At 47.5% G+C, this 27986-nt stretch overlaps 1 protein-coding gene and 1 long non-coding RNA gene across 6 annotated transcripts; one reads left to right on the top strand and one right to left on the bottom strand.

Moving 5' to 3' along the window:
* COL6A2 (collagen type VI alpha 2 chain) lies at positions 358 to 27612 on the top strand. 5 transcript variants are annotated; one of them, XM_021398504.1, is made up of 29 exons: positions 372 to 654; positions 4087 to 4209; positions 5102 to 5700; positions 6328 to 6348; positions 7068 to 7133; positions 7809 to 7862; positions 7973 to 8017; positions 8563 to 8589; positions 8855 to 8881; positions 8974 to 9018; positions 10229 to 10282; positions 10627 to 10689; positions 10963 to 11025; positions 11564 to 11653; positions 12339 to 12401; positions 12805 to 12867; positions 13147 to 13209; positions 13578 to 13640; positions 14085 to 14135; positions 14566 to 14601; positions 14979 to 15041; positions 15360 to 15422; positions 15697 to 15732; positions 16007 to 16052; positions 16464 to 16616; positions 16874 to 17326; positions 17647 to 17685; positions 17820 to 17865; positions 26017 to 26200. In XM_021398504.1, the coding sequence occupies exons 2-29, from the start codon at positions 4116 to 4118 to the stop codon at positions 26051 to 26053; spliced, it is 2523 nt and encodes an 840-aa protein (XP_021254179.1). In that variant the 5' UTR covers positions 372 to 654; positions 4087 to 4115; the 3' UTR covers positions 26054 to 26200. The 5 variants fall into 5 exon arrangements, with proteins under 5 accessions (XP_021254178.1, XP_021254179.1, XP_021254180.1 ...); XM_021398505.1 differs by lacking the exon at positions 26017 to 26200 and adding an exon at positions 18504 to 21102 and having other exon boundaries at positions 373 to 654; XM_021398506.1 differs by lacking the exon at positions 26017 to 26200 and adding an exon at positions 21109 to 21202 and having other exon boundaries at positions 376 to 654.
* On the bottom strand, positions 14025 to 14665 carry LOC110399577. Its single transcript, XR_002439292.1, has 2 exons — positions 14531 to 14665; positions 14025 to 14209 (listed from the first exon to the last, which is right to left on the bottom strand). It is a non-coding gene; the product is annotated as an uncharacterized LOC110399577 (long non-coding RNA).

Below are 27986 nucleotides of genomic sequence, written 5' to 3'. Positions count from 1 at the left end.
AAGGAAGGAAGGAAGGAAGGAAGGAAGGAAGGAAGGAAGGAAGGAAAAGGAATTGAATCAATAGAAACAGCAGAGTTGGATGTCTCTGAGCAAATCTTGGCTATGTGCAAAGGCTACAGTGTGAGTTGCTCTTTTCTGAAATGTTCTTGTTTTATTTGTTCCACTCAGGACGTGTTCCTAGGGTTGGAAGAGGAGGAGGAAGGGGGAAAGAAAGAACACTATTTCATGGTATAAATACGTGGGGCAGCAATGCCAGCCACGAAAAGGGGACTCTCATCATGGAAAAATGAGCCTTCTTCCAGCTCGCTTTAAAAAATTCCTCCGGCTCCAAGCGAAGCGACCTCGCCCACGCCAGCACCCACCCGCGGATGGGCGGAGGAGCCGTGGCGGTGTCTGTGGACCCACAGTGACTCCTTGCGGCCCGCTGTGGCTATTACAGGCGAGGCTCTGCCCGAGACGTTCAGGAGGAGGAGGAACATAGCGGGCGGTTTCCTGACTGCGAGGGAAGAGAGGAACTGGGCTGCAGGAGCTTCGGCTGCTCGCGGCTGCTCCTCCGGGGGTGCAGAAGCCTTCGTGACACGGCCGGTCCCACGGAGTCTCTGTCCTGCTACATCCGAGGCTTTTTGGAGGAATTTGGATGAACCCTCTTTCCAGGTAGACAGGATTTTCTTCTCCTTTTACAGCATTCGTATGGCTGTTGATGGTCCTTCAGCGGCAAACTGGAGCTTCTAAACCCCCAGCCTGTGCCTTTGTGGGTTCCACAGCTATTGGTGCTGCTAGGGACAAGTGGCTAACTTCAGGGACGCTGTGTTTAGACTAGTGCCTGCACTGAAACAATATGCATTTCCATGCTGCTTTAAGCCTTTTGGATGGTTTGGGCACTTTTCAGGAGTGCATTCTAGGCACACATGGCCAGAGGTCCAGAAAAATCCTCGTAGGGGACCTGGAGAACACAATTTTTCCTTTTATTGAATTCCCCATCTACTGCAGACTGAAGTGATCGCAGAGACAGCAGCATGGTATTTTGCTGTGTAGTAGTAGTAGTTGTGTAATTTGGCTCACCTTTGATTTTCAGAAATTTGGAAATAAGATATGGATTGCAAATTGGACTAAGCGGTGAGCTATGCCCCCTAGTTGTGTTGATTTTCATCAGCACAAGCTTCAGTTTTAGAAGATAATGGTAGTTACTCCCAAACGAGTTGGATCTTGCAAGCTTGCTGCACAGCGCTGCGAAGGAGCCAGTGCTGAGCCCCTGGGCTGCCCTACAGCCCAGCCGCCTCTCCACTCTTCCCTGGTATTCCCTTATGTCTCACTGTAAGTGCAGTGGGAGAGCTGACAAAGGGTTTGGACCTCCTGCAGCAGTAGGGAAACCTTCCCTAGCAGGTGGTGGACTAAAACTGTGGGATGTGTTTGGGTAGGCAATATAACAGAGGCTTTTGCTTCAATTTTTTTTTTTCCCCAGTTTTATTTCACTTAGCAAAGATCTAAGTGTAGTAAAATGCTGCTTGCACGTGTGGATAATAATGCAGGCACTGCCTGCTGGTCACAGCCATGACAGAAGTTGGGAGTGCGTTGATGTCAGAGCAGCAGCACAGTTTCAAACTTAGTTCTTCATCTGATGTAACTTGTACAACTCTCCTGTTTTCATGACCATAAAGCAGCTCCTTGCAGACAGTTAGCTTAAATGGTGGAGCACCTGAACTTAGTAGATCTGGGAACCATTTGCTCAGCTGCAATGGGTGTGATTTTGAAGGTGTACCAGGGAGAACCAAATGTTCAGACAGAAGGATTCAACTCCCAATTGGCACTTTTCATCACTTCTCTATGCTAGCAGTGTTCAGACCTAGTCTCCATAAAACGCATTAGCCTGCAGTACACCCTTTTGTTAGTGAAATCTGGTATTTCCCACTGAGTATTTCACAGTAGGAGATGGGTTTTTTCAGAAGGCATCAAATGTGACAAGATTTGCAGTAGAGCCACAACAGCTAATGGCACCCTGAGGGTGACACAATAAGCAGTATTGCCCACCCCAGTTTTGGAGACTCCTCAGATAGGGGAGAGAGGTTGTGGCAGCTTCGTCCCCCATCTGTCCACTGCCTGTTAATGGAATCAATGGGGGGGGAAGTACCGTGCATGCCTTCCAATGGCACTCTGTGCTTGCAGCCCAGCAGTGATAAGAAGGAGCTTGCATGCAATGGAGTGGGATAAAGGAGATGGCATGTAGTGGTATGACAAAGCAGTGAAGTGTGCCTGGTGCTTGGAGCTGCTTGTGTAGAGGCAAATGCCCTACTCCTCTGCACAGAGTCCTTCTCACTCTTACACATGGCAGGAGGAAGGGAGATGGTTAAACCCGGGATGCCGTGACCTGTGAGTCAGACACTTGGCCAAAGCCCCCATGTGCTCAGCATCTCCAAAAGATGTTTTCACCAGCTCTGAAATGGTGCTGACTGAAGGCTCCAAGCCACCATGTCTTCCAGGAGATCAAGGTCTCCTGCAGCTCTGCTTGATGGAGGATGAACAGGATGGCCAGAGATAGAAAGTCTTGATCTTAACTATAATAATTCCTCAGCATTACAGTAAGTGTGAGGACTACTCCGAAAGTAATGCTCCCCAATTTATTATATTGGCCTACAATTTCAGAGGCAGATGGTGGTGGCATGGCAGTAGAGGCTGAACCTTCCCACTAATATTCCATTCCATTTTGTTGCCGTGTGACAGATAGCAGCAGAGGACAGCATCTGACATGGAAGTACAACCCCTATCTAAAATCAAGCCTGAGCATTGGTTCTTGAAGGCTTGTTAGCATGCGCACAAGCCTGAGCAAAGAGAAGGGCCATCCGTGTTGTAAGGATATTGGCAGCACTGATAGTAACTGGTCTTCCCAGCATAAATGAGTCTTCAGAATCCTGTAATGGGATGCAGCTTTCAGTGTAAAATACGTTGGGATGTGTCCAAAGAGGAAATAACTGCTGAGTAGCCAAGAGGAGGGAGATAGGGAGATGCTAGGGGAGCTGAGCTGTCTGTATTCTTCAGATAATGCCATTTTCATGCAACTAAGGCAGCAGCGTAGCTGCATTGCTAGCTTGCCCTTCCCCTGCACTAACACAACCTCTCTAAGGAAGGATGAAGGCACTTTCAGGTGCCATTAAGCCTTTGACCTTTCAAAAAAAAAACAAAACAACCCAAACATTAAAGAAGAGCACTGAAGAACTGAGGCATTCTCTTCACAGCAGAGGTCTCTCATAGCCCTTTTTGTCTTGAGTTGACTGTCAAGCAGAAAAGTAGCTATGGCAGTATGTGGTCTGTGCTGTGAAGCTGACGTGACAGCTAGTGTGATTGTCCTCTAGACATACAGGTGAGTATTGACTCTTTACTCTTGAATATTGTCCCTTGGATTTTGTCTGTGACTATCATTTCCAGCCCTCAGTTCCTCTGAACACTTGTACATATTCCCAAGAACTTCTCAGAGTAGATCTCAAACTTTTCTGCTCCTTAAATCACCACAGTCCTTCAAAAAAATGGACTTCAGAGGCTCAGTGGTGGGTTAATTCTAAAGCTGTGCTTTTCTTTTAGTGTTGTTTTTTTCACTCAATTGCTCTATGGGTTCATACAGCACTACAGATTTTGTACCCTTTTGGTATACATGGGTAAGTTGGAACTTGCTGCAGACCTTCCCTCACGGTCTGACTGAGAAGGTGAAGGAAGTGTGGATGGTTATATCTGCATGCATCTGGGTGGACAGGTCCATGTGGCCATGGGCAGCTGGACAAACACCTGGAGAGGAACTGTGAAATCTGAAGATATCAACTCACTGTCCACAGCTCCACCATTTTTCCCATAGCTTAACAGAAGATTGAGCATTTCTAAATCATTTGCACCATACTCCAGCAAAGGAAATACTTTAATTGCTTAGCTTTCGTGTCAATATAAAAACCTGCAGTACAGGGTCTAGCAGTGCATCACAGTAATACAGACTGTGTTTCTCACAGACAGAACTAACGTGAAGCATTGGCTGGCTTTGTATCTTTCTGTCAGAGCTAAGAGCTAGAATATTGTGTATAACATGTAACTTCTGTTTTCCTGCAGGCATCTAAACATCCAGAAGAACTGCTGAGATGTTCCAACAAGCCCTTCTATCTACTCTTCTTTGCATGGCTCTAGTACCTCTCCATGCTCAGTTTGATGATGAACCTGTTACCTCCTGTACAGGTATTAATTTGGGTGTCTGTCTCCTTTGTAGGTAACAGTCTTACTTAAAGCAATGGATTTGCTCAACCCTAGAACCTGCTTACAAGGAGCTGACTTTGGCACATGATACCTCTCCTGCTTCTTTGCAGCACCCTGCCATAGTCATCTGTCTTTCTGTGGGAAGCAACATTCTCCACTTACTCATTTCTGGGTTTGCAATGCAGTGCAGAAAAGTAGAAGGTCTGAGCTCTGCCAGTGGTGGCTTCTCCTGGTTAGTGTGCTGCTAAATACCAACAAGTCTCCAGAACTCAGATGCATATTCGATGTCAGAAAACAGCCCATTGTGAATTTTAAAATGTCAGCACTTCTCTGCTGCAATGTGGAAGTGGTGATTTAGGTGTTCAGACCGACTTTTACTAAAAAAAACAACAAAGCAAAACATAAGGCAGTACTTTCAAGATTCAGTAATGATTAGATCTTAGGATTTTGAAGTTGTTGACAATGAGAAGTCTTCTGATCTGGACAGAGATACTGTTTGGGATAGAAGAGAGTTGTGCTTTTTTGACATTGTATTTGGGTATAACCCTTTTCAAAATGTTTTTAAATCAGAGAGAGTATGGCAGGCAGGGCATCTATCTATGTAGTGCAGGAGAGCAAAAGTCATCCTGTTGCTCAAAACAGGCACTTAGTCATCCGTGTCCTCATTTCCTCCAGTTTTGGTGGAAATAGCTCCTGATTAACTAGAGTTGCAACAACCTCGCAGGGCACCAAACCTCATGCCTTGTGCTGTTGTTTGCTCTCTTCGTGATTCTGTGTGCTTTAATCTACTTGGTCCACGTTTCTGGGGAATAGTGAAGGGGGTGCAGCATTGCAGAAAGTGCCATGACACATTCTGAAAATTGTCTCCATACAGAAAAGACAGATTGCCCCATCAGTGTGTACTTCGTCATTGACACCTCAGAGAGTATTGCTTTGCAGACTGTGCCTATCCAGAGCCTTGTGGATCAAATAAAGCAGTTCATCCCGCGATTCATTGAAAAACTGGAGAATGAGGTATACCAGAACCAAGTCTCCATCACTTGGATGTTTGGAGGACTTCATTACTCAGATGTGGTGGAAATTTACAGCCCTTTAACAAGAAGCAAGGACACATACCTCACCAAGCTCCGTGCTATTAAGTACCTTGGCCGGGGCACCTTCACGGACTGTGCTATCTCCAACATGACACAGCAATTCCAGGGCCAGACAGCCCGCGATGTGAAGTTTGCGGTGGTCATCACTGATGGACATGTCACTGGCAGCCCTTGTGGGGGAATGAAGATGCAAGCTGAGAGGGCACGTGACATGGGGATAAAGCTCTTTGCCGTGGCCCCCAGTGAGGACGTCTATGAGCAGGGCCTGCGGGAAATTGCCAGTCCACCACATGACCTGTACCGCAGCAACTACACCATCACACCGAAAGACGCCCTGCACATTGATGAGAACACTATCGAGAGGATAATCAAAGCGATGGTGAGGGGCACTGAGCTGTGCTGCCCAAGGTGCAGAACAGAACAAGGGGAGACACTAGGGACCGGTGACAGGAGAAGGAGCATGTGGAAGGGTGGGAAGGCTCCATGGTCTGTCTCCAGAGAGCACCTCCACAAGGGAAAAACATTGTGTTTCTCCACCTTTTTCAAGTCCTTTTTGCACCTATGGGCCAAATGTGGTCTTGAGTATGTCTGATTTCTTTGGCTAGGTGTCCCTTGGGTTGCACCCCTGCTCCCTTGGATGGCAGGATCCATCCAAGTGCTGCTGCTCAAGCCAGACCTATGCCCCACCTGGGGGAACGCGGAGGAGGTGGCAGCACTGGGATCTGTGAGGCTCTCTGAGCTCCCGCCGCACTCAATGGAGTGATTTCTGGGGCCCCCTTTTGTGAGGGACCACCGTTAATTGAGGACTCTGCTGAGGATGTGGGAGTTGGTCCTTCACCTTGAGGTCCCTTTCCAACCCAAGCCATTCTATGATGTGATTAAAGCTGTGGGAGCTTTGCCACCTCTTTTCTTCTGCCATCACACATACTGCTAAGGGTGGGTGCTGTTCTTCTCTCAGAGCTGACTACCTTAACTGATTTCATTCATTCTGTTTTCTCCCTTGCAGAAACATGAAGCCTATGCTGAGGTGAGTGAGCAGCACCTGCATCTCATTTCCAAGTTAAAGTTGCCTTGCATATTGGAGAAGACCAGATTGTACCCCGAAGGAGCAGACATGATTTTGCTCTAAGCTACATGGAATGGGTTTCTGCCTACCTGGGGATCAGTGGGTAGCATGGGAACCCACTCCTTTACTCAGCAGTTGAAATGGCACACGGGATGGTTCCCTTTCTCCATCCCCCTTATTTGTGATTCTCCTCTTGGCAATGAGTTCAAGTCTATGAAGATACTCATTGTACCATGCTGGATTTGGAGGCATGTTTTACCAGTGTTCTGCAAGCTAGAATTCCTGCCCAGCCATGTAACAGGGCTTGGCCTACATAGAGAGGAGTGTGCAGAGGGGTGCTCCCAATGGCACACCCTTCCCTGGTGGCTCCAGAAGAGCAAGTCTATAACACTGTGGCTGACACTTAGCAGTCCTGTTCTTTGAGCTCAGGCCCAGAGCCAAAACCATGACGAATGCACTTGTGGCAATTTCTCATTTGTATGCAGGAGCTTTCGACGTGCATTTTGCTGCCTCAGGTCTGAGCCAGATGGAACCAGAGTCACTTTTACTGCTGCTGGGGGGTGTGTGGAGAGAGCTATGGTGCACGGCCAAGCTCTGGGTGCTGGCTGGGTCAGAACACAAGGCTGTGGGTGTGTCACAGCACTGCAACTACATCTCATGTTGAATTCGGTGTGTTTCAGTGCTACAAGATGAGCTGCCTGGAGATTACAGGTCCAGCTGGTCCCAAGGGATACCGAGGGCAGAAGGTAAGTTGCTTTAACCTGTGGGAAGAGAATAATACCAAGAGAATAATACGGTCCAATTTTTGGGTGGTCCTGTGTGGAGCCAGAAGTTGGACTTGATGATCCTTATGGGTCCCTTCCAACTCGGAATATTCTATGATTCTATGATAGCAGTGCCTGTCTCAGACACTGCAGGAGCACTGCACTCTGTGTATCAGGCACTGCAGGGCTCCTTAGAACTCATGTCAAGTGCCTTCACACATAGCCTCCATGTGGGAAATAATTCCCCGGCATCTGACATCCCTGGGAGATGGCAGAGCAGTGCTGGATGGAGCGCAGACCCAACACCAGTGTCTCCTCATGTCCATACAAAGGCTGATGGACCAATGGGTGCAAAGAGTCATCCATGCATCAGCTATGCCAATCATGGGCAAGGGCCTTCAGTACCTGAGAAGCTGTGCAGGGCCAACAAGAGCACAGTAAAAATTGTTTCCAATTCTCCCACTCCCAACAGCCCTCACGTGTGCAGAGTCTCACTCTACCCACAACCCCACAGAATCCAAAACACTGTGGTGCTGGGCTGTGTGCTGTCATCCCCGTAACAGCTGCCCCAAGCTCTGTAGGAGCCTGATGCTACCAGAAATTGCTGATGTCTTCCAGTCATCACCAAGTCCTGATTGTGATGTGTTTTTCTTTTAGGGTGCAAAGGGAAACATGGGAGAACCAGGCTCCCCTGGACTGAAGGGACGGCAGGTGAGTTGTAAAACTGTCCTTGTGACTCAGTAACCAGTGCTGTCCTGATGCCATCTGGGGCTTCATCTGTGCCCTGCTTGAGGTAACACTCCGTGTCTTCTTTCCTTAAGGGTGACCCAGGTATTGAAGGTCCAATCGGATATCCCGGTCCCAAGGTAAGAATCATACAGTCAGTGGCTGCACTCTTTACTTTCATGGATTTTTGTGTGGTGCTGTGTGGAGCCAGGAGTTGAACTTGATGATCCTTATGGGTCCCTTCCAACTTGGGATAGTCTATGGTTCTATGATTTTTGGTAAAACACAGGATGGTTCAGGGTAATTTTCCACTGCTCAGTGTTACATCTCTTCAATCCCTGGCATTCCCCTGCCCTGTGGGAAGGAGAAGGCGCCCACAAATCCATCACCAAGTTGTGCATTCGAATGCCACTGTGCCCAGCACATCTTCCTGCTCCAAAGGCAGATGGCCAGCATGGAAGAGTTGTGTAATTCAGAAATTCGATGTGACTTTAAGAATTATTACTAGCCTTTCTTCTTAGAGAGCCTCAGCAACACTGTGATCCTTATAGTGTTCCTCCCTCCCAACCTGCCCTTTTCCCACCTGGGATGCCCATTGTGCCATGCGGGTCAGCTGCTGCCTCCCCCTTGCTTATCCCAGGCACAAACACAGCACCATCTTTCTTTTCTTTTTGTCTTGCTCCAGGGTGTTCCAGGGCTGAAAGGAGAAAAGGTGAGAAAGAAAAGCCTGCATGGTATGCCTGGGGAAGCACAGTACATTGCACCAGCAGAGGGTCTGGAGCGTAAGAGGAGGAGCTCTCTGGGGAAATGGGTCCTGGCTCCTCTTCTGTGGAGCAGGGGGAGACAAGGAGGTCACAGAGACATCTGCAGAAAATGCTGCACTTGAAGAAGGGAGAGGAAGAAAGGCCAAATCTCAGGTGTGGTGAGTGAGCATGGCACAGGGATACTGGCTGACTCTTGTCCTCTTTTTTCCCTAGGGCGAGATTGGATCCGATGGACGGCGGGTAAGAGAAGACCTTTTCTAACTGGCATATCGTTACAAACCCTTGAGTGAGTCATCAGATCACCGATCACTCTTTTTCCCCCTTGATACCAGGGCGCAGCTGGTTTGGCAGGCAGGAATGGCACCGATGGCCAGAAGGTAATGGCATGGGGAGCACCCTGCACAATCACTGCTGCTGGTTTAGTTCTCTGAGTCCCTACAGGTTGTTTTATTTCTCTCATTTCCCACACGTGTTTCTTTGCTCCTTCCATCTCAGTCTGACTGAAGTTTTGAAGAGTTTATTTGCACATTATTCTCCATAGCCTGCAGAAACGCTTGAGCTAGCTGGAGACACATTCAGTCAGGTCACAGAAGTGCTGCTCCCAAGTTAGAAAGCACTCTGCAGGGACTTGATGCATAACCTTGGCTGCACTCCTGCTGCAGGATGTGTTATGCCTCGTTCACCTGGGTGTAGATATTTCATCTTGAGTGCTAGGGCCCTCTACAGGACATGTACACAGAAACATCTGCCGAAATTTAGTTTTCAAAGGATGTCCTTGCAGAACCTGCAATTTCATCTCTAAGCTAATGCTTTCTCTTAATAATAAAGCCCCAAAGCCACATTCAAGTACCTCCTAGCAAAGTCCCTGAAATCCTCTATCCCCTCTCAGGTGAGTGCAGACAGACACCATGTACCCATTTTGCATACCATACAAATGTACCAGAGCAGAATAACCTAAATTTGTACAATTTTCGCTGGCTTTGCTCACTGGCCAGCACATACTGATCTTGTTCTGCACTTTCTCTCATACCCCACCAAGTGCATCTATGGGATAACACCAGTTCTCCCCACTTCCAAAATGCCTCCTGAAGCTCTAACATGCAACACATCCTTCAGAGCTGTGATACAATACTGTGGCTTCATCTCCCATCAAGTTAACCTAGCAAAAAGAAACTGGCAAAGTATTCAGGGGCACAAAGCAAGCTGTCATTGTTCTGGTGGGCAGCATGGTCCCAGCACACCTGAGTTGCTCTGCCTGGAGATACGCAGTAGATCCAACACCACTATTGGCCAAACCGAATCTCAAGGGAATGTACCCATGGGGACGTGTGCAGGAGGAGCCCAGGGCAGCACACAGGGTTTCCTAAGGCCTCCACTCTGCTTCCTCATTCTCTATCCATGTCTGCTCACTACCGACGGCAACACTTCTGCTTAAGGAATACACTTGCTGTTTGTTCTCTGAATGATCACAGGTATGTCCAGTTGATGATGCTAAAAAAATAGTAACTGCTAACAGGAAAAAGATGTATTTTTCCTTCAGACACCTGAAGCATTGCTGTCTTTTTCATTTGAATGATTTTTCTCCAGGGCAAGCTGGGGAGAATTGGACCACCAGGCTGCAAGGGAGATCGCGGTGACAAGGTAGGAGTGCTGTATACTTTCATTCAACACATTAGATGTGTGGCCCTAGCTTTAGTTGCACATCCCAAAATATATGGCTAACAGAGGTCACTGCCTCTTTTTCCTATGTTCTTCATAATCTGACTGCAGATCTGTAATCCCTGATCAGAGGCGTTTTTTGTGCCTCTTTTCCACAGGCTGGAAATATGGGATCCTTCCATATCCTTCCATCCTGCTCCCTTCATCAGCACTAGTAGCAGGCAAAAACAGGTTTTCAGTCTCTAGACAGTGACTTTGAGTGACTTGATTTATTCTGCTGGTAAAATGCACATTGTTGCTACTGCTCTTGTCTTCTCCCTCTCTAGGGCCCTGATGGCTACCCAGGAGATGCAGGAGACCAAGGTGAAAGAGGAGATGAAGGCATGAAGGTATGAGTATTCCAAATGGGAGTGGAGAGTATGGGCAGAGGCCAGCATTAGGGACAGCTATACACTGTTGCCTGTATTGCCTCTTAGATCCTTCACTACTCATGGAGCTGATGGGTTCTGTCTGCCTGGATGCCTTGGATCCTAACCCAGATGGCAGAGCTAAAGGAAGGCCCTTGTTGGCCCTGCTCCTTGAGCTCCACATGGTGCATATCAGTGGTGTACAGCAGCATTCTAATGACATAACCAATGACCATTACTCTCTGCTTGTTTCAGGGAGATCCTGGCCGACCTGGTCGCAGTGGACCCCCAGGACCTCCAGGAGAAAAAGGGAGCCTGGTAGGTTTGCACCAGACATAGTAGAGTTAGAAAGATTTATCTTTCTAGCTCTGCATCTTTGTTCCTCTTCCTATCTTGTTTTGTGTAGAAAGACTATGGTTTCCCCTGGCATAGCTTTGTAACTTCCTCAGAACTTGTGGCACTGCTGGTGTTTTTAGCCTGTATTCTAGCCTTGTATTTTAGCCTTTTATTCCTGTAAGTGAACTCCAACTTATGTCCCAGTAGCTATTTAGGCAAAGAGGTTGCTATCCTGATGGCCGGTCACTTCAGATAGAGTGCTGCAGGTTGCAGCAGCCCTTGGGTTTTGACAGGGCTGAAAGGAAGCTGGAAGGAAGAGCTGACATGCCTTTCTATCAGTTGGTCTCTATGAGGCTGGCACCTGTGCTCATAAATTTAACTTGTAGGCACAGTGAATGTGTGGAAGCTTAAGGTGTGTGTTTGTGCAGGCATTTGCACAAGGGTAGGCTGCTTGGCACAGGGCAAGAGGTATGCACCTTGACCTCTCTTCTGATAAGTCCAATTTCATTTTCTTTCCCAGGGAATTCCTGGCAACCCTGGAGCTCAAGGACCTGCTGGAAGCAAAGGAAGAAAAGGTGAAACAGGACCTCCTGGACCCAAAGGAGAGCCTGTAAGTGTGTGTCTACTCTGAGCAGTAAACATGCCACAGGAAACTCTTCCAGGTTCATGGATGAGTGAAGGATGAGTCATCAGGAAAGGACAAAGAAACCTAATTCCTTGATCTCTGAGCAAGGTTGAGAAACTCCCTCAGTTAGCCTGCCTGCATTCCCTAAGACATACAGAGCTGCTCTCCTAGTCTGCCATTCCTGATAAACCCCAGTAGGAGTGCTAAGTGCCTACCCGGAGGTCGCCTTAGCCTACATACCTCTGAGTTTGTCCTGGCAGCTGGTACCAAGGTTGAGGCAAAAAAATGATCTCTATCTGGCAAGGAGCTTAAACAGCATAGCAGCTCAGCTCAGCTCAGCTAGCACAGTGAGGGCAGAATCCAGCTGATGTAGATCAGTTTGAGTCCCTGTGCAACACCCAGAGCAGGAAGAAGAGCCAGATGTGCTGGAAGTAAAGCAGAGCATTTAACCCTGAAGGAATGAACTGTGTTTGTTGGTGGTAAATGTGGTGACCACCTCCTGAATGAGCAGTCTGACTCTGGCTTCCCAAAATACAAAGGCAAGACCTGCCCCAAGCAGGGTCGTCATGGACACAGGCTCTTTAAGGGCATGTGGAAGGGGAAGGAAGGGCAGCCAAGTGGCATCCTTGTTGGCATCCTGTTGATGTGACCACTTTCTGTGTCTGCCAAGGGTCGACGTGGAGATCCAGGGACGAAGGGCAGCAAAGGCGGTCCAGGGACCAAGGGAGAAAGAGTGAGTAAAGCAATTGCCCAAACCATAGCAAACAAACCCAAGGTGCACAGGACTGGCACTTGTGATGCTCTACTGTCCAGCCATGAAGTACCCAACGCCAGGGCTGGGAATTGCAGGTGCTAGTGGGCTCTGCTACCACTGTGCTTGCTACCTGCCTGTCTTTAAGAAGCTGTGACAATCACCTCTAAAACCATCACCTACAGCCTCCAGGACTTGATCCAAAGCTGAGTGAGGATGAAGGGCAGCAAAGCTTGAGGCTAAATGTGTTCAGAGTGTATTCTGCCCTGACACCACTTCTCAAACCAAGAAGCACCAGATTTGAGAACGGTGTCATGCCTTCTCACTGCCATGCACATAGAGCTGGAGACGTGCCTGACAAGGAATATCTTTATCTTCCTCACAGGGAGATCCTGGTCCAGAGGGTCCCCGTGGCCTGCCTGGTGAGGTTGGAAACAAAGGAGCAAGGGTAAGCCGAGAGAAGGGCTCTGTGATAGCCAGGAGGGAGGGAGAGGTCAGCTTACCAGGCTTTGCCCCTCATGCACATCTCTGGCAAGAGGATCTTCGTACAGGATGAGTGAAGGTCTCATCCTGCTTCATCTCATCTGTGCAAAGAGGTGCAGATGGTACACTAGGACACCATTGTCCCCAGAGGTGCCAAAGCCTGGTGGAGCGCTAAGGACATGCAGCACAGAGGGTCTGTCTGTATCTGCTCTTGTATATTCTTGCCTCCTGCTTTGCTTTGCAGGGAGACCAAGGATTGCCAGGACCCCGAGGCCCTACAGGTGCTGTGGGAGAGCCAGGCAATATCGTAAGTCACCTGGGACATCTGTGTGATCATGCCCTCCCTCTGCAGTGACAGTTGGTCCTGCTGACATTAGCTGGCTGCACTGTCCTACCAAGAGCAGTCTGCATGACCTATTCCTAAGGAGGCTCAAAAGCTGCCCCACAGGCTTCCAGCTTGGCCAGTGTCTGTGGTTGATCCCACACCTACTGTGGTAGCAGTGCCAGGGCATCCTTCTGGCCCTGCAGGAGCATCAGTCACTACCACAGCAACTCCTGGGGAGGAGGTGATCTCATAGCATCATCTCAGCAGTCTGTTTCCCCAGCATGGACCCCAGTATGGCCAGGAAGCTGATGGAAATGCCCTCACCCACTCCCCCCAACTCTATCCCGCAGGGATCACGTGGGGACCCTGGAGACTTGGGCCCAAGAGGTGACGCGGGACCACCAGGACCAAAGGTAAAGTCCCTGAATGCAATTCAGCATTTGAAAGAGGGTATCGTTGTGTAGATTTTTTTTAAAGTCAGTATCTCCTGCAAAAACTCACTGACCTATGTATGTGCCTTGGAAGCAGGATGGCTTGAACCTGAGCCTCCCTATGGACAGAGACTTAGTTCTTGCTCTGGCCACGGCAACTCTGATTGTATCTCTCATCCTGCATAGATTCAGGATTGCCCCAGGCATGTGCTGTCCCCAGGACCCCATGTCCTTGCTCTGAACAACTACTCCAAATGCTGGAGGATCCAGTGCAGAATGGCTCACTGGAGTGTTTCTTCCCAGAGAGGGAGTGAAAACAGCTTTGATCTCACTGGCATCGCTAGGTCACAAAAGTTCAAATTTGAGTTCTGACAATTATTTATTTATTATTTACATTTATTTATTTATTTATTTATGTCACCAAAGGGTGATAGAGGCAGGCCTGGCTTCAGCTACCCTGGACCCAGAGGACCGCAGGTATGTATGCTCCTGTGAAGATATGCATAGTCCAACAGCAGCAGAGGAAATCTGTTTCAGTGGAGGTTGACAACCTAGGAGAAGGAGGAGGGAGAAATAAAAATGATGAGGGCCACAAGAAAGTGAAGCAAAAGGGGATGAGTAAGTGGCACTTCAGCAGCAGCGGAGTGTCCTGTCCTCATCTCCAGCCCTGGCCCCATTGGTAGTGAAGTTATCCCTTTGCTGACAGCAGTTGAACCTGTCCCTAGATTCCTCATCCATGTGTCAGAGGTGCTGGGGACCCCAGCCTCTCTACAGTGATTGGGATGTGGCTGTGCCCACCACCCCAGCCATCCCTCCTGCTGTTTAGCTTTGTGCCCCTCATCACAGATTTCAAACAGAAGCGTGAAGCCCACCCATCACTGTCTGATCCATTCCTCTTCCTTCACAGGGTGACAAGGGTGAGAAGGGGCAGCCAGGGCCCAAGGTGAGTGCCCTTGTTTCCTTCATCTGTTTTTGGCCTGGCTGAAATGACAAGTAGTTACCACCTGGTCCTCTGGGCAAGTGGCTGAGGAACCAGTCCTCTTGCAGGACCTTCCCTGCAGCTGCAGGGCCTGGGTGTGTCACGCAGGCTTGTCTCCCTTTGAAACCATTTGAAATATGTTTTGCAAAACTTCCTTACTCTTCAGTCAATGCCTGTGTAAACACTACTTATTTGCTCTGCATGAGCCACTTGTTCAAAGGGTGATTCTCTGGGCCAGGCAGGCCTGTTTCTGATGTGTTCGCAGCAGTTGTTCCTCTGTCTGAACACATCCACATCCACTTGTTCTCTTTGATGAATCTGTTTTTCTCTTCCTCAAACAGGGAGGAAGGGGTGAGCTTGGACCAAAAGGAGCACAAGGGACAAAAGGAGAGAAGGGGGAACCGGTAAGCAGATTTTTGTGTTACCAGCATGTGCCTGTTTGTGCGTACCACGGATGTGTGATGTTGAGACATGTGACAAGGAGCTGTGTCCTGTTGTCAGTACTGTGTGCTGCTGGCATACACACTTAGATCTCTCTTACTTGACCATTGCAGCCACATGCCAGAGATGGCCCCGTATCTCCCAGCGCAGCAGTGGCAGGCTGGTGACTGCACTTAGCAGGGCTGTGCCTGATGAGTGGATCAGGAAGAGCCCGAATCAGCAGCAGATACACTATTAGCCTTGCCAGGAAAACACTCAGTCCTTCTTTGTTTCCCTTCCAGGGTGATCCTGGCCCAAGAGGTGAACCTGGCTCCCGAGGCCCAACTGGCGAAGCAGGCCCAGAGGTAGAGTACCATCCTGTTGTGCCTGAGCAGATGCTGCAGCCTCGTCCTCTCCTACCCGCCCTACTTATACCAGCTCCCATCCCCTAAAGCCCAGAGTGTCAGCATGTCTCCCACAACTGGAAGGGATGCCAGCCCTCAGACATGTCTGCTGTCTCCAAGAGAGGCTTTCCTTCTCTTCCTTCTCTGACAGACCTCTGTACAAATCCAAGTTTGTGATGGTGCTGATGTTTAGCTCCCCAAACCTGTGCCTGAAATCCTTGTGCTCTTCTTACAGGGGACCCCTGGCCCACCAGGAGATCCTGGCCTGACTGTAAGTAGGACTTCCCTGTGCTCATCCACCTAGGGGAACCTCAGTTTTGCCATGAGCAGCCTGAGAATGAGGCAGGGCACCATTCCTGCCACTGCTTGGCACAGGAGCCACAGAGCAGGACTGAAGCCACCCTGACATGAGAAGAGCCAGAGTGGCCTGTGGCTTCCCGAAGGAGCCAAGGAAAGGAGGGGGGTGGTGGCCAGGGGGGAAGGGAAAGGAGAACCTGTCCTTAGAGAGGAGGGAAGGCACTCACCCTGCACATTTTTGCTGGCAGGACTGCGATGTGATGACATATGTGAGAGAGACGTGCGGATGCTGTGGTGAGTGAACTGTTGCCTATCTTCATAGCTGAGAGCCAGCATCAGGGAGGGGGACATCAGCTCGATGGACAGTGAAAGGGGATAGCAGGAACACTCCACCATTGTGTTGCCGAAGTCATGGTAGGGGCAGCCACACTTAGGTTCCAAAATTTAGCTCTGCCACTGCCAGTATACAGTTTCATGGTCCAGATGATAGGATAGTGTATTACACAGCAAGATTAAAAATGCTGACAGAAAGACACATGTAGAATTCCTGTGCTGTTCAGCTGCAGGCAGCACCACAAACCCTGAGGATGCTTGATGTTATATTAAATGTCTCCAGCTTCACATAGGTGGTCTCTTCTTACCCCATAGCTCTTGTTTACACCATTGCTGACCTTTGTGATTTCCTCCTTTTGCCCCTCTCTCCAGACTGTGAGAAGCGCTGCGGTGCCCTGGATATCATGTTCGTCATAGACAGCTCAGAGAGTATTGGTTACACCAACTTCACTCTGGAGAAAAATTTTGTTGTAAACGTGGTCAGCCGGCTGGGCTCCATCGCCAAGGACCCCAAATCAGAGACAGGTCTGGAGTGCGTGTGGGGTGGAGCTGGTGGCAGAAGTGGGGATGGGGAACAGAAAAGGGTCTTTGCTCTCTCCAGCTTCCATATTTGTATGTAGCTGCCCTGGTCTGCATCTGTCTGTTCAGCATTTTCACAACAGTTTCTGCTGTTCCCTTCCCAGCTTTGTAGTCCAATTGGGCAGTTCTTTGCTGATATGAAAGTTTGCTGACTTTCTTCACTTTTCATTCAAAGTCAAGTAACACTGGCACTCCATTGGCAGGTGCCCGTGTTGGGGTGGTACAGTACAGTCACGAGGGGACCTTTGAAGCCATCAAGCTTGATGATGAGCGCATCAATTCGCTGTCAAGCTTCAAAGAAGCAGTAAAGCGCCTGGAGTGGATTGCTGGAGGCACCTGGACACCTTCTGCTCTTCAGTTTGCTTACAATAAGCTCATCAAAGAAAGCCGTCGAGAGAAAGCCCAAGTGTTTGCTGTGGTGATCACAGATGGGCGTTATGACCCTCGGGATGATGACAAGAACTTAGGGGCTCTTTGTGGCAGAGATGTGCTTGTCAACACCATTGGCATTGGAGACATATTTGATCAGCCAGAACAGAGTGAGACCCTAGTCTCCATTGCCTGCAATGAACCTCAGCGAGTCCAGAAGATGAGGCTCTTCTCAGACCTTGTGGCAGAGGAATTCATAGACAAGATGGAGGACATGCTCTGCCCAGGTCTGTACCTGTCTTTGCACTTATGGGAACTGGAATTTTCTAGCAGTGGGATTTGTGGATGGAGGGCATATACAGTGTGTTGCAAAGACTGCAGAGACACTGTGTCCCAGCAGGTTGGCCAGTAGCTCACAAGGTGGGTCGCTCATGACTGGTGGGCTGAACTTCATGTAGCCCTGGATAAACTTCCACAGATAAGGACCAGACTTCAGGGCCACTGTTATTTCCCTTTGTGAGAAACCTGGATCTGCATCTCTGAATGCAAGCACTGAAGGAAGGTGGTAGCACATCATTCAGTTTTCCTTTTTTTCCTTTCCTTTCAGATCCACAGATTGTCTGCCCTGAGCTACCCTGTCAGACAGGTAAACATTACAAGTAGCTTTGTGTCATCTGCATACAGTTGTAGGTCCAGGAGCTCAGGAGTGGGAGGGGATGTGCAAGCCTGTTCCTTTCCTTTGCATGGCTAGGAGTTTGGGAAATAGTGTTATTTTTTCAGGTTTTCATCCCCTGCTCTTTCCTGTCCCTCTGAGTTATCTTCACAGGTAGGTACTAGCGCACCGTGTTAGTACATGAGCATTGCTCAGTTCTGATCTCTGTCCAAATTCCTGGGCACTGTCAGGTTTTGATCTCCAAATTTACCAATGAATTTCTCACTTGCTCTGTATCTCTATTATGTACCCACCCTGCTATACTCTTGACATCCAGAGTACAACTAGTAGCACTGGACACAATGCTCCTTGTGAGTGATGAAGACAGAGCAGTGGGTAGAGAGTTTGGAAAACAACACTGTAGTGGTCTGAAAGCTTTGGCTTCTTTAACACTGGCTGTGTTTTAATTAACTATTAACTCAGGGTATTGAATCAAAGGAAAAAGTCTGTAAGGGTAGTCAAAGAGGTGGCTGCTGCTTGCTGAAGGTTGTTCTACTTGATCAGATTTTGCTTGTTAAAGGACAGATCTGCAACTCTTAGAGAAACTGTCTGTCTGCCTGTCTCTGCATCTGTTTAAATACAATAGATGCTCTATTTGCTGATACACACAAAGCTTACCAGGGACAAATTTTTGCCAGTTCTTGCAATTTTTATCTCTACTCTTGCCATGAAAGCCCCTGCTTTAACTTAGTATTATACAGAATCTCAATATTAATTTTCAAAGAAGTGCCTTTTTTTTCCATACAACACAGAGGGGAAGTAGTCCCAGAATGATCAGCAATCTGAAGACAGAGAAGCTGAAATTGCTCCTGACTAAAAGCTCTGACCACTACACTAACATTCTCAGTATTTGCACCTGGTCACGCAGGTGATGCCAAACCATGATGCTGAGCTATCAACACAAACCGTGCAGTGATTTCTGAGGAGATATGTCCTGTGGATACATGAACAAGGAAGAAACTTCTCCATGCCACACTAGAGACTGATCAGGTGTCTTCAAAGGTTTTGGTCTTTGTAGCCTCCCCATTTCTAAGAAATACTGTGAGAGAGAAACTGACCAGAGAAGTTGAGCATTCACATTTTCTAAGGCTCTGACCATCAGAACTCTCCAAAGCAAGGCAAATTTGGCTATCCTTTCCCTGTAGTACACTTGGGAGTCTCTGTTCCAGATGCAAGGTGAGAACAGTTTGCTGGTACCTGATACGCATGGGGACCAGATCAGAAATGGCAGCTGGTGGAGCTCAAGAAGGCATCTGACGGTGTTCCTTCCTGGGTAATGCCTCAAACTATGCCATAGGTGGGCCAGGTCATGTGCAGGCTCTACACCTGCTCCCCAGAGGATGGGGGAGATGGAATGTTGTCCCTGGGTAGGTGTGGACCTCCTGTGAAAGTGCCAATGCACCCTCCTCAGCACGGGGAAAAGTTACTATGGTGTACAAGGACTTGTGCTAGGCCTGGTGGGCCAAGTTTTAAGTCATATTCAGGGACCTGGGGGCGTTTGGGCAAAGCACCATCTGCCTGCTGCATTGGAAGGGCCATAATGCATTGCTGCCATCATCTAGAAGGATTTGCAATGACTTCATTTGCACAGTGGTAAGGAAAGGTGTTGGGTGAGAGGTGATGTAAGGAGTGTGACAGAGCCTGGGGATTCTCTGCTTATTGTTCAGCTTCCTGTTGTTTTCTGAGAGCATTTTCAGGAGCTGGTGCCAATTAATATGTAGACTTTTGGGATGGAGATGGAGACCTTTGCAGGATATGTGAGTGAGTTACATGCATACCTGATGCATGTGTCCAGCTGCAAACTCATTAGATAGGTTCAGGTCAGGGATGGAACTATGCTCATCCCTGGTCATGGCTCTTAGCTCTCAGAACTGCAATACTGGCACTTAAAAGTGTGAATCAATTGCTCATGCCATGTACCCTAGCTCCGGCCTGTGTTTTGTCAGTAGGATATGGAGAGGGACTGCTATGACCTGAACCCAGCTTCCTCCTTTCTGCCTTGTAGAGCCAAGCATGTCACCACTTTGAGTTCCCATCTGCAGAGGAAGGCATGATGCCTCCTTGACTAAGAAAAAACAGATTTTCCTGCTTTCAAGGCAGATACTTGTCTCCCTTTAATCTTCCATCAGTTACTGTGGTGCTTACAGGATGCTGTGGTGTTTCTTGATTTGGGCTCAGGTAGGGTCAGATGCTGAGCAAATCTGAACTGACCGCTTGCTTTATTAGAAAGTGCATGATGCTCTGTGAGGCCCTTTCTAACCCGTGCAAAAGGCTTTGCTTTGAGCTTTGGGATTTTATTCAAATGTCATGGCAGCACAGCCAGGTGGAAACTGAGGTTCTCAGGGTCTTGAAGAGCATGGACAACATGCAGGAGCACTGTACACTACAGGATGGTATATCCACCCAAAGCATGGTGGACTAAGTGCCAGGCAAGTTCACAAAACACTGTCCCTTAGATGTCTTTCCGTCTCTTGGAATCATGTGTACAGTTTGCATGTAACAGAGTTCAAAGCTACTTGGTGGCTGATCTCAATGAATTCCATATGCAGAAAGAAGTTGGATTTTATGGCCCTCTTCATAATTACCACTTTCTCCATTGTGAATACGCTGAACTAGTAAGGAAGGAACTGGGCAGCTAAGTTTTCACATCATTTTCCTTGGTCTCTTAGTCAATGTGTTACACTATGTCAGTATGATTCTCGTGGTTCCTTGATCATACATTGGCAGAAAGTTAGTTGCCTTGCCACTAAATTGTTAAATACAGTTCAGACATTGTAAGATGCAGTAACTGGATCATAAGCATACTGAATTCATTTCTCAGTAATACGCACTTGATTATCTTTGCTTACATATTCCTGTGCTCTTCGGGATTTAGTAACCACACATTCCCCAGGTCAGATGCCCCAGGCAGAATACCTACATATACAAATGCCTAGTTCCTCTCCAGCTTGTGGAATCATAGTTGCACAAGGGTCTGTACTCCCTTCATCTCACCTCTCGGGGTACTTTCCTCATCACCAAAGCAATGCTTGATGCCAGCTCCCTATAGGGGCTGTTTTGCAGTGCACTGACAGCCTTCCCTTCTTCACAGTTGATCTTTGGCTTCAGCCTTTCTGTGAGAGGCTCAGGAGTTCAGTTTCAGTGAGGGATCCATGTCCCACCCTGGAACACATATTCAAATATGACCACTGAGAGTTAGATATTGAGATTTAAAATCCAACTTTGGTCTTTACTTCTCTGTCCCTCATGTAGCTCTGTTCTCCTCTGGTGCAGCATGCATAGGAAAGCCAGGTAGCATTCAGAGACGCAGCCATTGCTAGAAAGCCCTGAAAATATTCTTTTGACGCTCACTTGCAGATGACAGGAACCCTGGAAATGTAAACCCACTTATTTTCCGCCCCATGGAAGAGGGAGTCAACATAAATATTCCCAGCACCATACATTCGATCGCCCAGTTCCTAAACTCCACGCGGGAAACCCAGGACCCCAGAATATACACCCAGCTGGTGGCCACTTTGGCCTTTACCGCCGAAAAAGCCAAGTTTGCCACTGGAAATGAGCGGCAAGAATGGATGGACCTGTTCATTGACACCTTCAAAATGGTGCACAGTGAGATTGTGGGGGACCCAGAAACTGTGCTAGGGCTTTGCTGACATCTCCATTCTAGGTGACATGAAGTGCTTGGAGGCAGGGATTGAGTAGAGATGGAGAATTGTTTGGAGCTGTAATTGTCATTCAAGTGTCTGTTTGGCAAAGAGGACAGGTGCATTGGTAGAAGCTTTTAGTTTAAGAGAAACAAAGGCAGTGACATGGCTTGGCAGGGCTCAGCCAAGGATGTGACACAAGCAGCAGGCCTCTCCAGCTTAGCTGGCTGGTGATCATGGCAGCATTCTCCAGAAGTGCTCTTGCTTTGCCTGCTGTTTTTCTGCAGGGGCAGTGTCAAGTGCTGGCAGGACAATGGCAGTGCCTTGGTTTCTGAGCCAGCCATGCTGCTGCCCTTTCTTTTCCTGCTTCCACCCTGCTCTGGCAGCGTAGTGCATCCCAGTCCTCAGCCACAAGGGAGCAGGGGATAAACCACAGAGATTACGGCATGTGTGGCTGCAGGCAAGAGCAAGTTCCTTGTTTGCAGAGAGCCCAGCAATCCTCTTTTCCCACATTTGTCTTTACTGGCTACTTCTGAAGCATCTGTGTTGTTTTATGTATTGTTTTGCTGTGAGTTACTGTGAGGGCTCTCTTTGGGTCCCATAAACCATTTTTGTGGCAAGACTGGCAAAGCAAGGTGCATGTCCTCTCATTGCAGTGTTTCTGTATAAGCGTTCTCTAGGCATCAAGGGATACTGAAGGGAAGAGCAAGAAGTATGCAAGAGACACAACGCTGGCTTTCCATTGTGAGCAGCAAAACTTGAGGAGTTCTGTCAGAAGCTGTATATACTTTGTGCACCTTTGCTTGTGCACTTGCATTTCTTTCATCTTAGTTTGCAAAGTGTACTTATTCATATCTAAGAGACAGAGGTTATATAGGACCAGGAAGTCCAAAGCAAAAATCCACGATTGCACAAACTTCTGTGATATGTTACACAAGCTATTTAAAAGCAAGTATTTAAACTTGATCTAGTACAGTCGATGGAATCCATACCCAGTGCTAGTTTGGTTCAGGGAGACTACATAGCCACCATTTGTGTTGTGGATATGCTTCTTTAGATGAGGAGGGATATTTCTGTGCACTCTACTACCACTGGTTTCCAGAAGAAGTCAGACAGATGACTGCCATTTGTGCCTCCAGAAAAACTATTTCTCCCTATGCAAAAGTGTTTACTGCCAGCAAGTGCATTTTGCAGTCTCTCTAACTGACATGGTGTTATTGCAATAAACTATATTGAGCAAATGTCATATTTCATGAGCAGAATTGAGATTTACAGTCTTCAAAGATGTGGTTGGGTTATAATGAACTCTGGTGTAAGGTGTAAAGGGGAGCCAGTTGCCATAGTGTAGCCAATCTCAGAAACAACTGAGAATAAAGAGCTTGCCCACTTTGAACGTTTTACAGCTTTGTTACAGCTCTATTTAAAAATCAGGGCTTGTCAATCTAGGGTAGAATTTGTCCAGTGGCAGACAATATGGTATTTTTTACCCTAGGATCAGCATCTGTCTTAGCCTGCTGGGGTGCAACTAAGATGACTGAATTCAGAGTAGTTAAGCTGCCCCAGCCAGGATGCTAAAGGGAAAGCCCCAAAGAAATGCTGATTTGAGGAGAACTTCTCAAGGCTGCACTATCTTACTGAGCAAGGCTGAGAATCAACAAGATTTCAGGAAAACAGGCTCAGACCCCATCCCACAGTGACTGCTAATTTCATTTCCTTTGGAAAGATTACCTAGCAAAGCAGGATAACATTAGAGACATTTTTTTTTCCCTCTCAAACAGCTAGTTTTGAAAAAAAAACACAACTAAAGAATGTCTTTGCCTGAGCAGTGTCTGCTTGCATTAGCCCTTCTGGGACAGGTGCATTTGGGTGTAGTGGTGGTTTGCTAACATAATCCCAGCTAATTACTCTGACAAAACCAGTTGGATGCCATCACAGCAGCAGTTCCTTCAGTGACTGATTGAATCTCATGTGCAAAGGACAGAGATCACCGGGAGCTCAGAGGAAGGTTAATCTCCACCTCTGCAAAGACCCAGAGGGACTGTGAAAGGAGAAAGTCCTGGGTAGGGCTGGGAGACTAGTTCCCTTGTCAGTGTCTTCCATCTCAGCTGCAAGCAGTATGAAATGCTATTGGAAGTAAAAGCTCCCCATGTCTTAGGAGAAGCAGGAATACCACGTGAATGGGTGGGGCTACTTTGAACACACAATTACTAATGGCAGGAAAATTGATGTTATCTCTACAGTTCTGCTTTTTGTGTTTCTTCTGTTAGGCTCAGCTGTTGTCAGTATGCAATACAGTGAGCTGCAGGCATACGTGCCTTGCTCTAAGCAGCACCAGCGGGATTGGTGCTCCAGTTAAAAGCACGATGTGAAGATTTTAGTTGGCTTAATCTGTGGTGGTGTCTCACAGGACCATCTGCAGTTAAGGACAAGAATTTTGCTCCTTGCTGCAGGAAAGGTAACTTGGGTCCATGTCCCCCAGAAATGATAGCCAAGTGTAACTGAGGCATGATACTGAACAAGACAAACCCAAGCTTTTACTGCCACTGCACTGCCCAGCATCAGGAGTTTCTCTGGTGAGCACTCCTGCAGTAGACACAGGTAGAGTACTGCCTGGAGAGCCAGCCATGCATTATGCAGCTTCTAGCAACCTGATCTTGTGGCAGGGGGGCAGGTAGGGTGGAGGGGGGAATGGGAGAGGGTTGGAGGTCTTTAAGCTCCTTTCCTAATTCAAACCATTCTATGATTCTATTATTCTATGCTGTTGCTGAAGCTCCATGGAGTGATGCTGATGTCTGCTTAACTAGGAGCTCCTAACAAATGCTTGTAATCAAAACAAAGGCGAGCAGTGGGGGAGATGGACCAGTAACACTTCTCTGGCACAATATGCAACCCTCTCTTCCACCCACTAGCTTCCACATGCTTTTGTAGACCCCTACCCAGATTTCAGACTGTGGTTGAAGGGGGCATGCCTTTCCACCTTTCCCTTTCGTGACTGCACAGAGCAGGGCAGCACCTGGAGTTCACTGGTGCAGGCACTGTCAAGGCAGAATGTCCTTGTAGCAGCAGCACCTGTATACTGGGAACTGCAGCATCAATGTACCTATAGACATCATGTCTCAAACAGGTGAGTACATAACTTCATTGCTTTAAAGGACAAAAGTATTGCAGTTGAATTTGGAGATATGATATTCAAAATGCTCATGGGGAAAAATAGTGTCACTCAGAGATTGCTTTCTCCCTAAGACAGAATTGACACTGGGAGCACAGTCCCACGTTGTTGAATTTACATTGTGCGCTGTCCCTGTAGTCTGTGATTCACTTGTTGTTCAGCTCATACACAGAGCTACAAAATGCTTTGTTTCGGCACTCCGCCATGCTGAATGCAGCCCCAGGTATAACAACACTCAGCACTGAGGAAGCACTTTGTTAAGTTGGATTTGTTCACTATACGGAAACCAAATGTGATAATACTGTCATATTATCATATGACATATTATCATATGAATCACCTGGTCCTTGTCAGTCATGCAACACTACATGACACCTGCTCCAGTACCTCACCCTTCCGAGATTCAGAGTGAGCAATGGAGAACTGCTCTACAGTGCATAATATAGCTATTGCCCCACTGCCACCATGGAGGAATACCCCATGGGGTGTATGTTATACGTGTCACATATCAGTACTGACGTTGCAATCGTATTTCTGACTAGGTCTTTCAGTAGAGAGGGAAACTCAAAAGAACCACTACTCTAGAATGGAAGAAAAAAACACCTAAGAAGATATGGAACTGTTTATTGGGGAAGTTGCGAATGCAGACAAACATCAAATGCATTACACATAAGTACTGCAAAGGGACAAAATAATTGTTCATAACTAACACCTGACTCCCAATACTGCTGTTTTCTTCTGCCTTTTTTTCGGACTTCATTCACTGCACATGTTCATATGTGCACAGGCCTGCTTTGTGTTGTTCTGAGTGACTGAAGGATAATGTTCCAATATATTTCATTCAAATACTGGTAGTTGTTATTTATTAAAAAGCTCCTTTATGACATACAGGTGAACCAACAGGAAGAGATTCTTGTTTTCTAAACATACTTCTTGACCTTTATAAACTCCTCAGGAATTAGTGACAGCTGGTTAAACAACTTTGGTTACAGGTTATGAAATCAGCTTTCACCCTACAAATATTTGTACAAAGAGTACTCTGAAAGAAAGACATTCTCTAAAAAATTACCAAGAGGTATGAAAACACTGTGTGCCATTAATCTCCGGATATTCCCCTTATAGATAATAGCTGGGCTCTGCTCTTTGAAGGTGGGTGTAATTCTATGGCTGAAACACACAAAATGCACAGATCTATTTAATGCATGGATGCTTGTGGATGCTTGTCTTAGGCCTCAGAATTAACATTCATTAAGACCTCATGCCCAGGAGCTGAGGGAATCAGAAGCAAAGGTTATCAGCCACAGAGACGGGCTTTGGAAACATGATGGGGCTTGTTTTTCTCTGTAGAAAAGTGCACAGAGGCGACTCCAGCCCAAGCTGCACAAGACCCAACTTTCTCCTGTAGGTTTTCTTATGCTCCCAACTCTTTTTTTTTAATTGTTTCTCCTGCAGAGCTTGCAGTAGCCCAGTGCACACAGCGCCCTGTTGACATTGTCTTCTTGCTCGATGGCTCTGAAAGAATTGGGGAGCAGAATTTCCACAGGGCTCACCACTTTGTGGAGGAGGTTGCCCAACAGCTTACACTGGCCAGGAGCAACAATGACAACATGAATGCCCGGATTGCACTGCTGCAGTACGGCAGTGAGAGAGAGCAGAACGTGGTCTTCCCACTGACCTACAACCTAACAGAAATCTCCAGTGCCCTGGCTCAGATCAAGTACCTGGACTCATCCTCCAACATTGGGTCAGCTATCATACATGCCATCAACAACATTGTGCTCAGCCCTGGAAATGGTCAGCGAGTCGCTCGGCGCAATGCTGAACTCTCCTTCGTCTTCATCACTGATGGCATCACAGGAAGCAAGAACCTTGAGGAGGCCATCAATTCCATGAAGAAGCAAGATGTCATGCCCACGGTAGTGGCTCTTGGGAGTGATGTAGACATGGATGTCCTGCTGAAGCTTGGCCTTGGAGATAGGGCTGCTATCTTTCGGGAGAAGGACTATGAAAGCCTCTCCCAGCCAAGCTTCTTCGACAGGTTCATTAGGTGGATATGTTAGTTGAATGGAGTGCACTTGTCCTCCTGTCACCAGCATACATGCCTCCCAAATATTACCTGTTCTATTTTCTTCTCTCTGTATGGTTGCTAGCAACTCTGAGCTGGCCCAGAACAGTTTATACACAGCTGCCTTCTGGGTCCTCCTCTCTAACCAAAATCCAGACCTATTTTTTGAGTTTTGTGATGAAGTTGCATATCTTACATTTATGGTGCTAATTAAATCCAAGATCTAAACAGGATACAGAGCCATACAAAGCACATCTGCAAAGCTTTACACACACCAAATTATGCCTTGCGTATCTACTGTTATCCTAAGAGGGCTTATCAGAGAAGGAAGAAAACTTTCCAGTTTAGCAAGACAAATGATCACCTCTAGCATTCAAAAACTCTCAGCATCCTTTGAGGAGCTTTATTGTTTTGACATTGCCCATTCTTTAGCAAGCCCTTTTCCCGATTATACCATCCTTTTTGTCCTCTTGGGACTTCTGCCCTTGAGAGGACTGAGCAAGTTTATGACACATCATGTGCTGCTTGAAATGGTCAGCAACTTACTACTTACTTTCTTTTTGCATGGCCCTTCATCGCTTGCTCCTTTTATTGGGAGCAACAGGATAGTTAGAATTTTTGCTGCTTTCAACACCTGTCTGCAGGTGCTCCTTTTGGTCTTCTATCAATCCTACATTTCGCAGGCCAACTTAAAGACCTACATTTTCCTGTGGGCTCTATCTCCTTTGCTTCTTTCTGTCCAACCTTCACCAGAACCTGATCATCTATCAGAACCCAAAATACTGGCTGAGAGGGGCAGTGTACCTCCCAGCACCTCACAAAATACTGCGCAGCAGATGGAGCTGCCCTGATGTCACCCCAAAGTGCTCAAAGTAACCATGCTGCCGCCTTCTCACCAGTATCTGCTGAGCAATACCCAGATTTGAACTTGAATTGTGCTGTCTGCAAAAATAAACAAACTCTTTTCACCTTATTCCAAAAAAGCCTCTTTATTCTGTTGTTTGTCTTCTCTCTTTTCCTTCCCTCCTCTTTTTTGTTTCTTTTTCTCTTTATCTTTTTTAATTTTATTTTTAATGAGCAGGTAGTTCTTCTCCTGGCGTTAAGCCAATAAATGAAGGTAAGTTTATTTTCTGAATCTCTTCACAAATGCGGGAGTGCAAGGCCAGGGGTCCCTGCATCAGAGGATCACAGGGCACTGCTGATATCACAAAGGACCACAGGAAGCTGATGGGAGCCCTCCAGCTCACTGCCCTATGCCTCCAGTTGTCTTATAGACCTGTTCCATTGCCCCATCCCCAAATCCACAGTGCCCATCTGGACTACAGTCTCTCAGTATGAAAAAGGCAGACTCCATTCC

This window comes from Numida meleagris, chromosome 5 (genome assembly GCF_002078875.1).
Source record: "Numida meleagris isolate 19003 breed g44 Domestic line chromosome 5, NumMel1.0, whole genome shotgun sequence".
In the NCBI taxonomy this organism is placed as follows: Eukaryota; Metazoa; Chordata; class Aves; order Galliformes; family Numididae; genus Numida; species Numida meleagris.
This window is presented reverse-complemented; position numbering and strand designations above follow the sequence as displayed.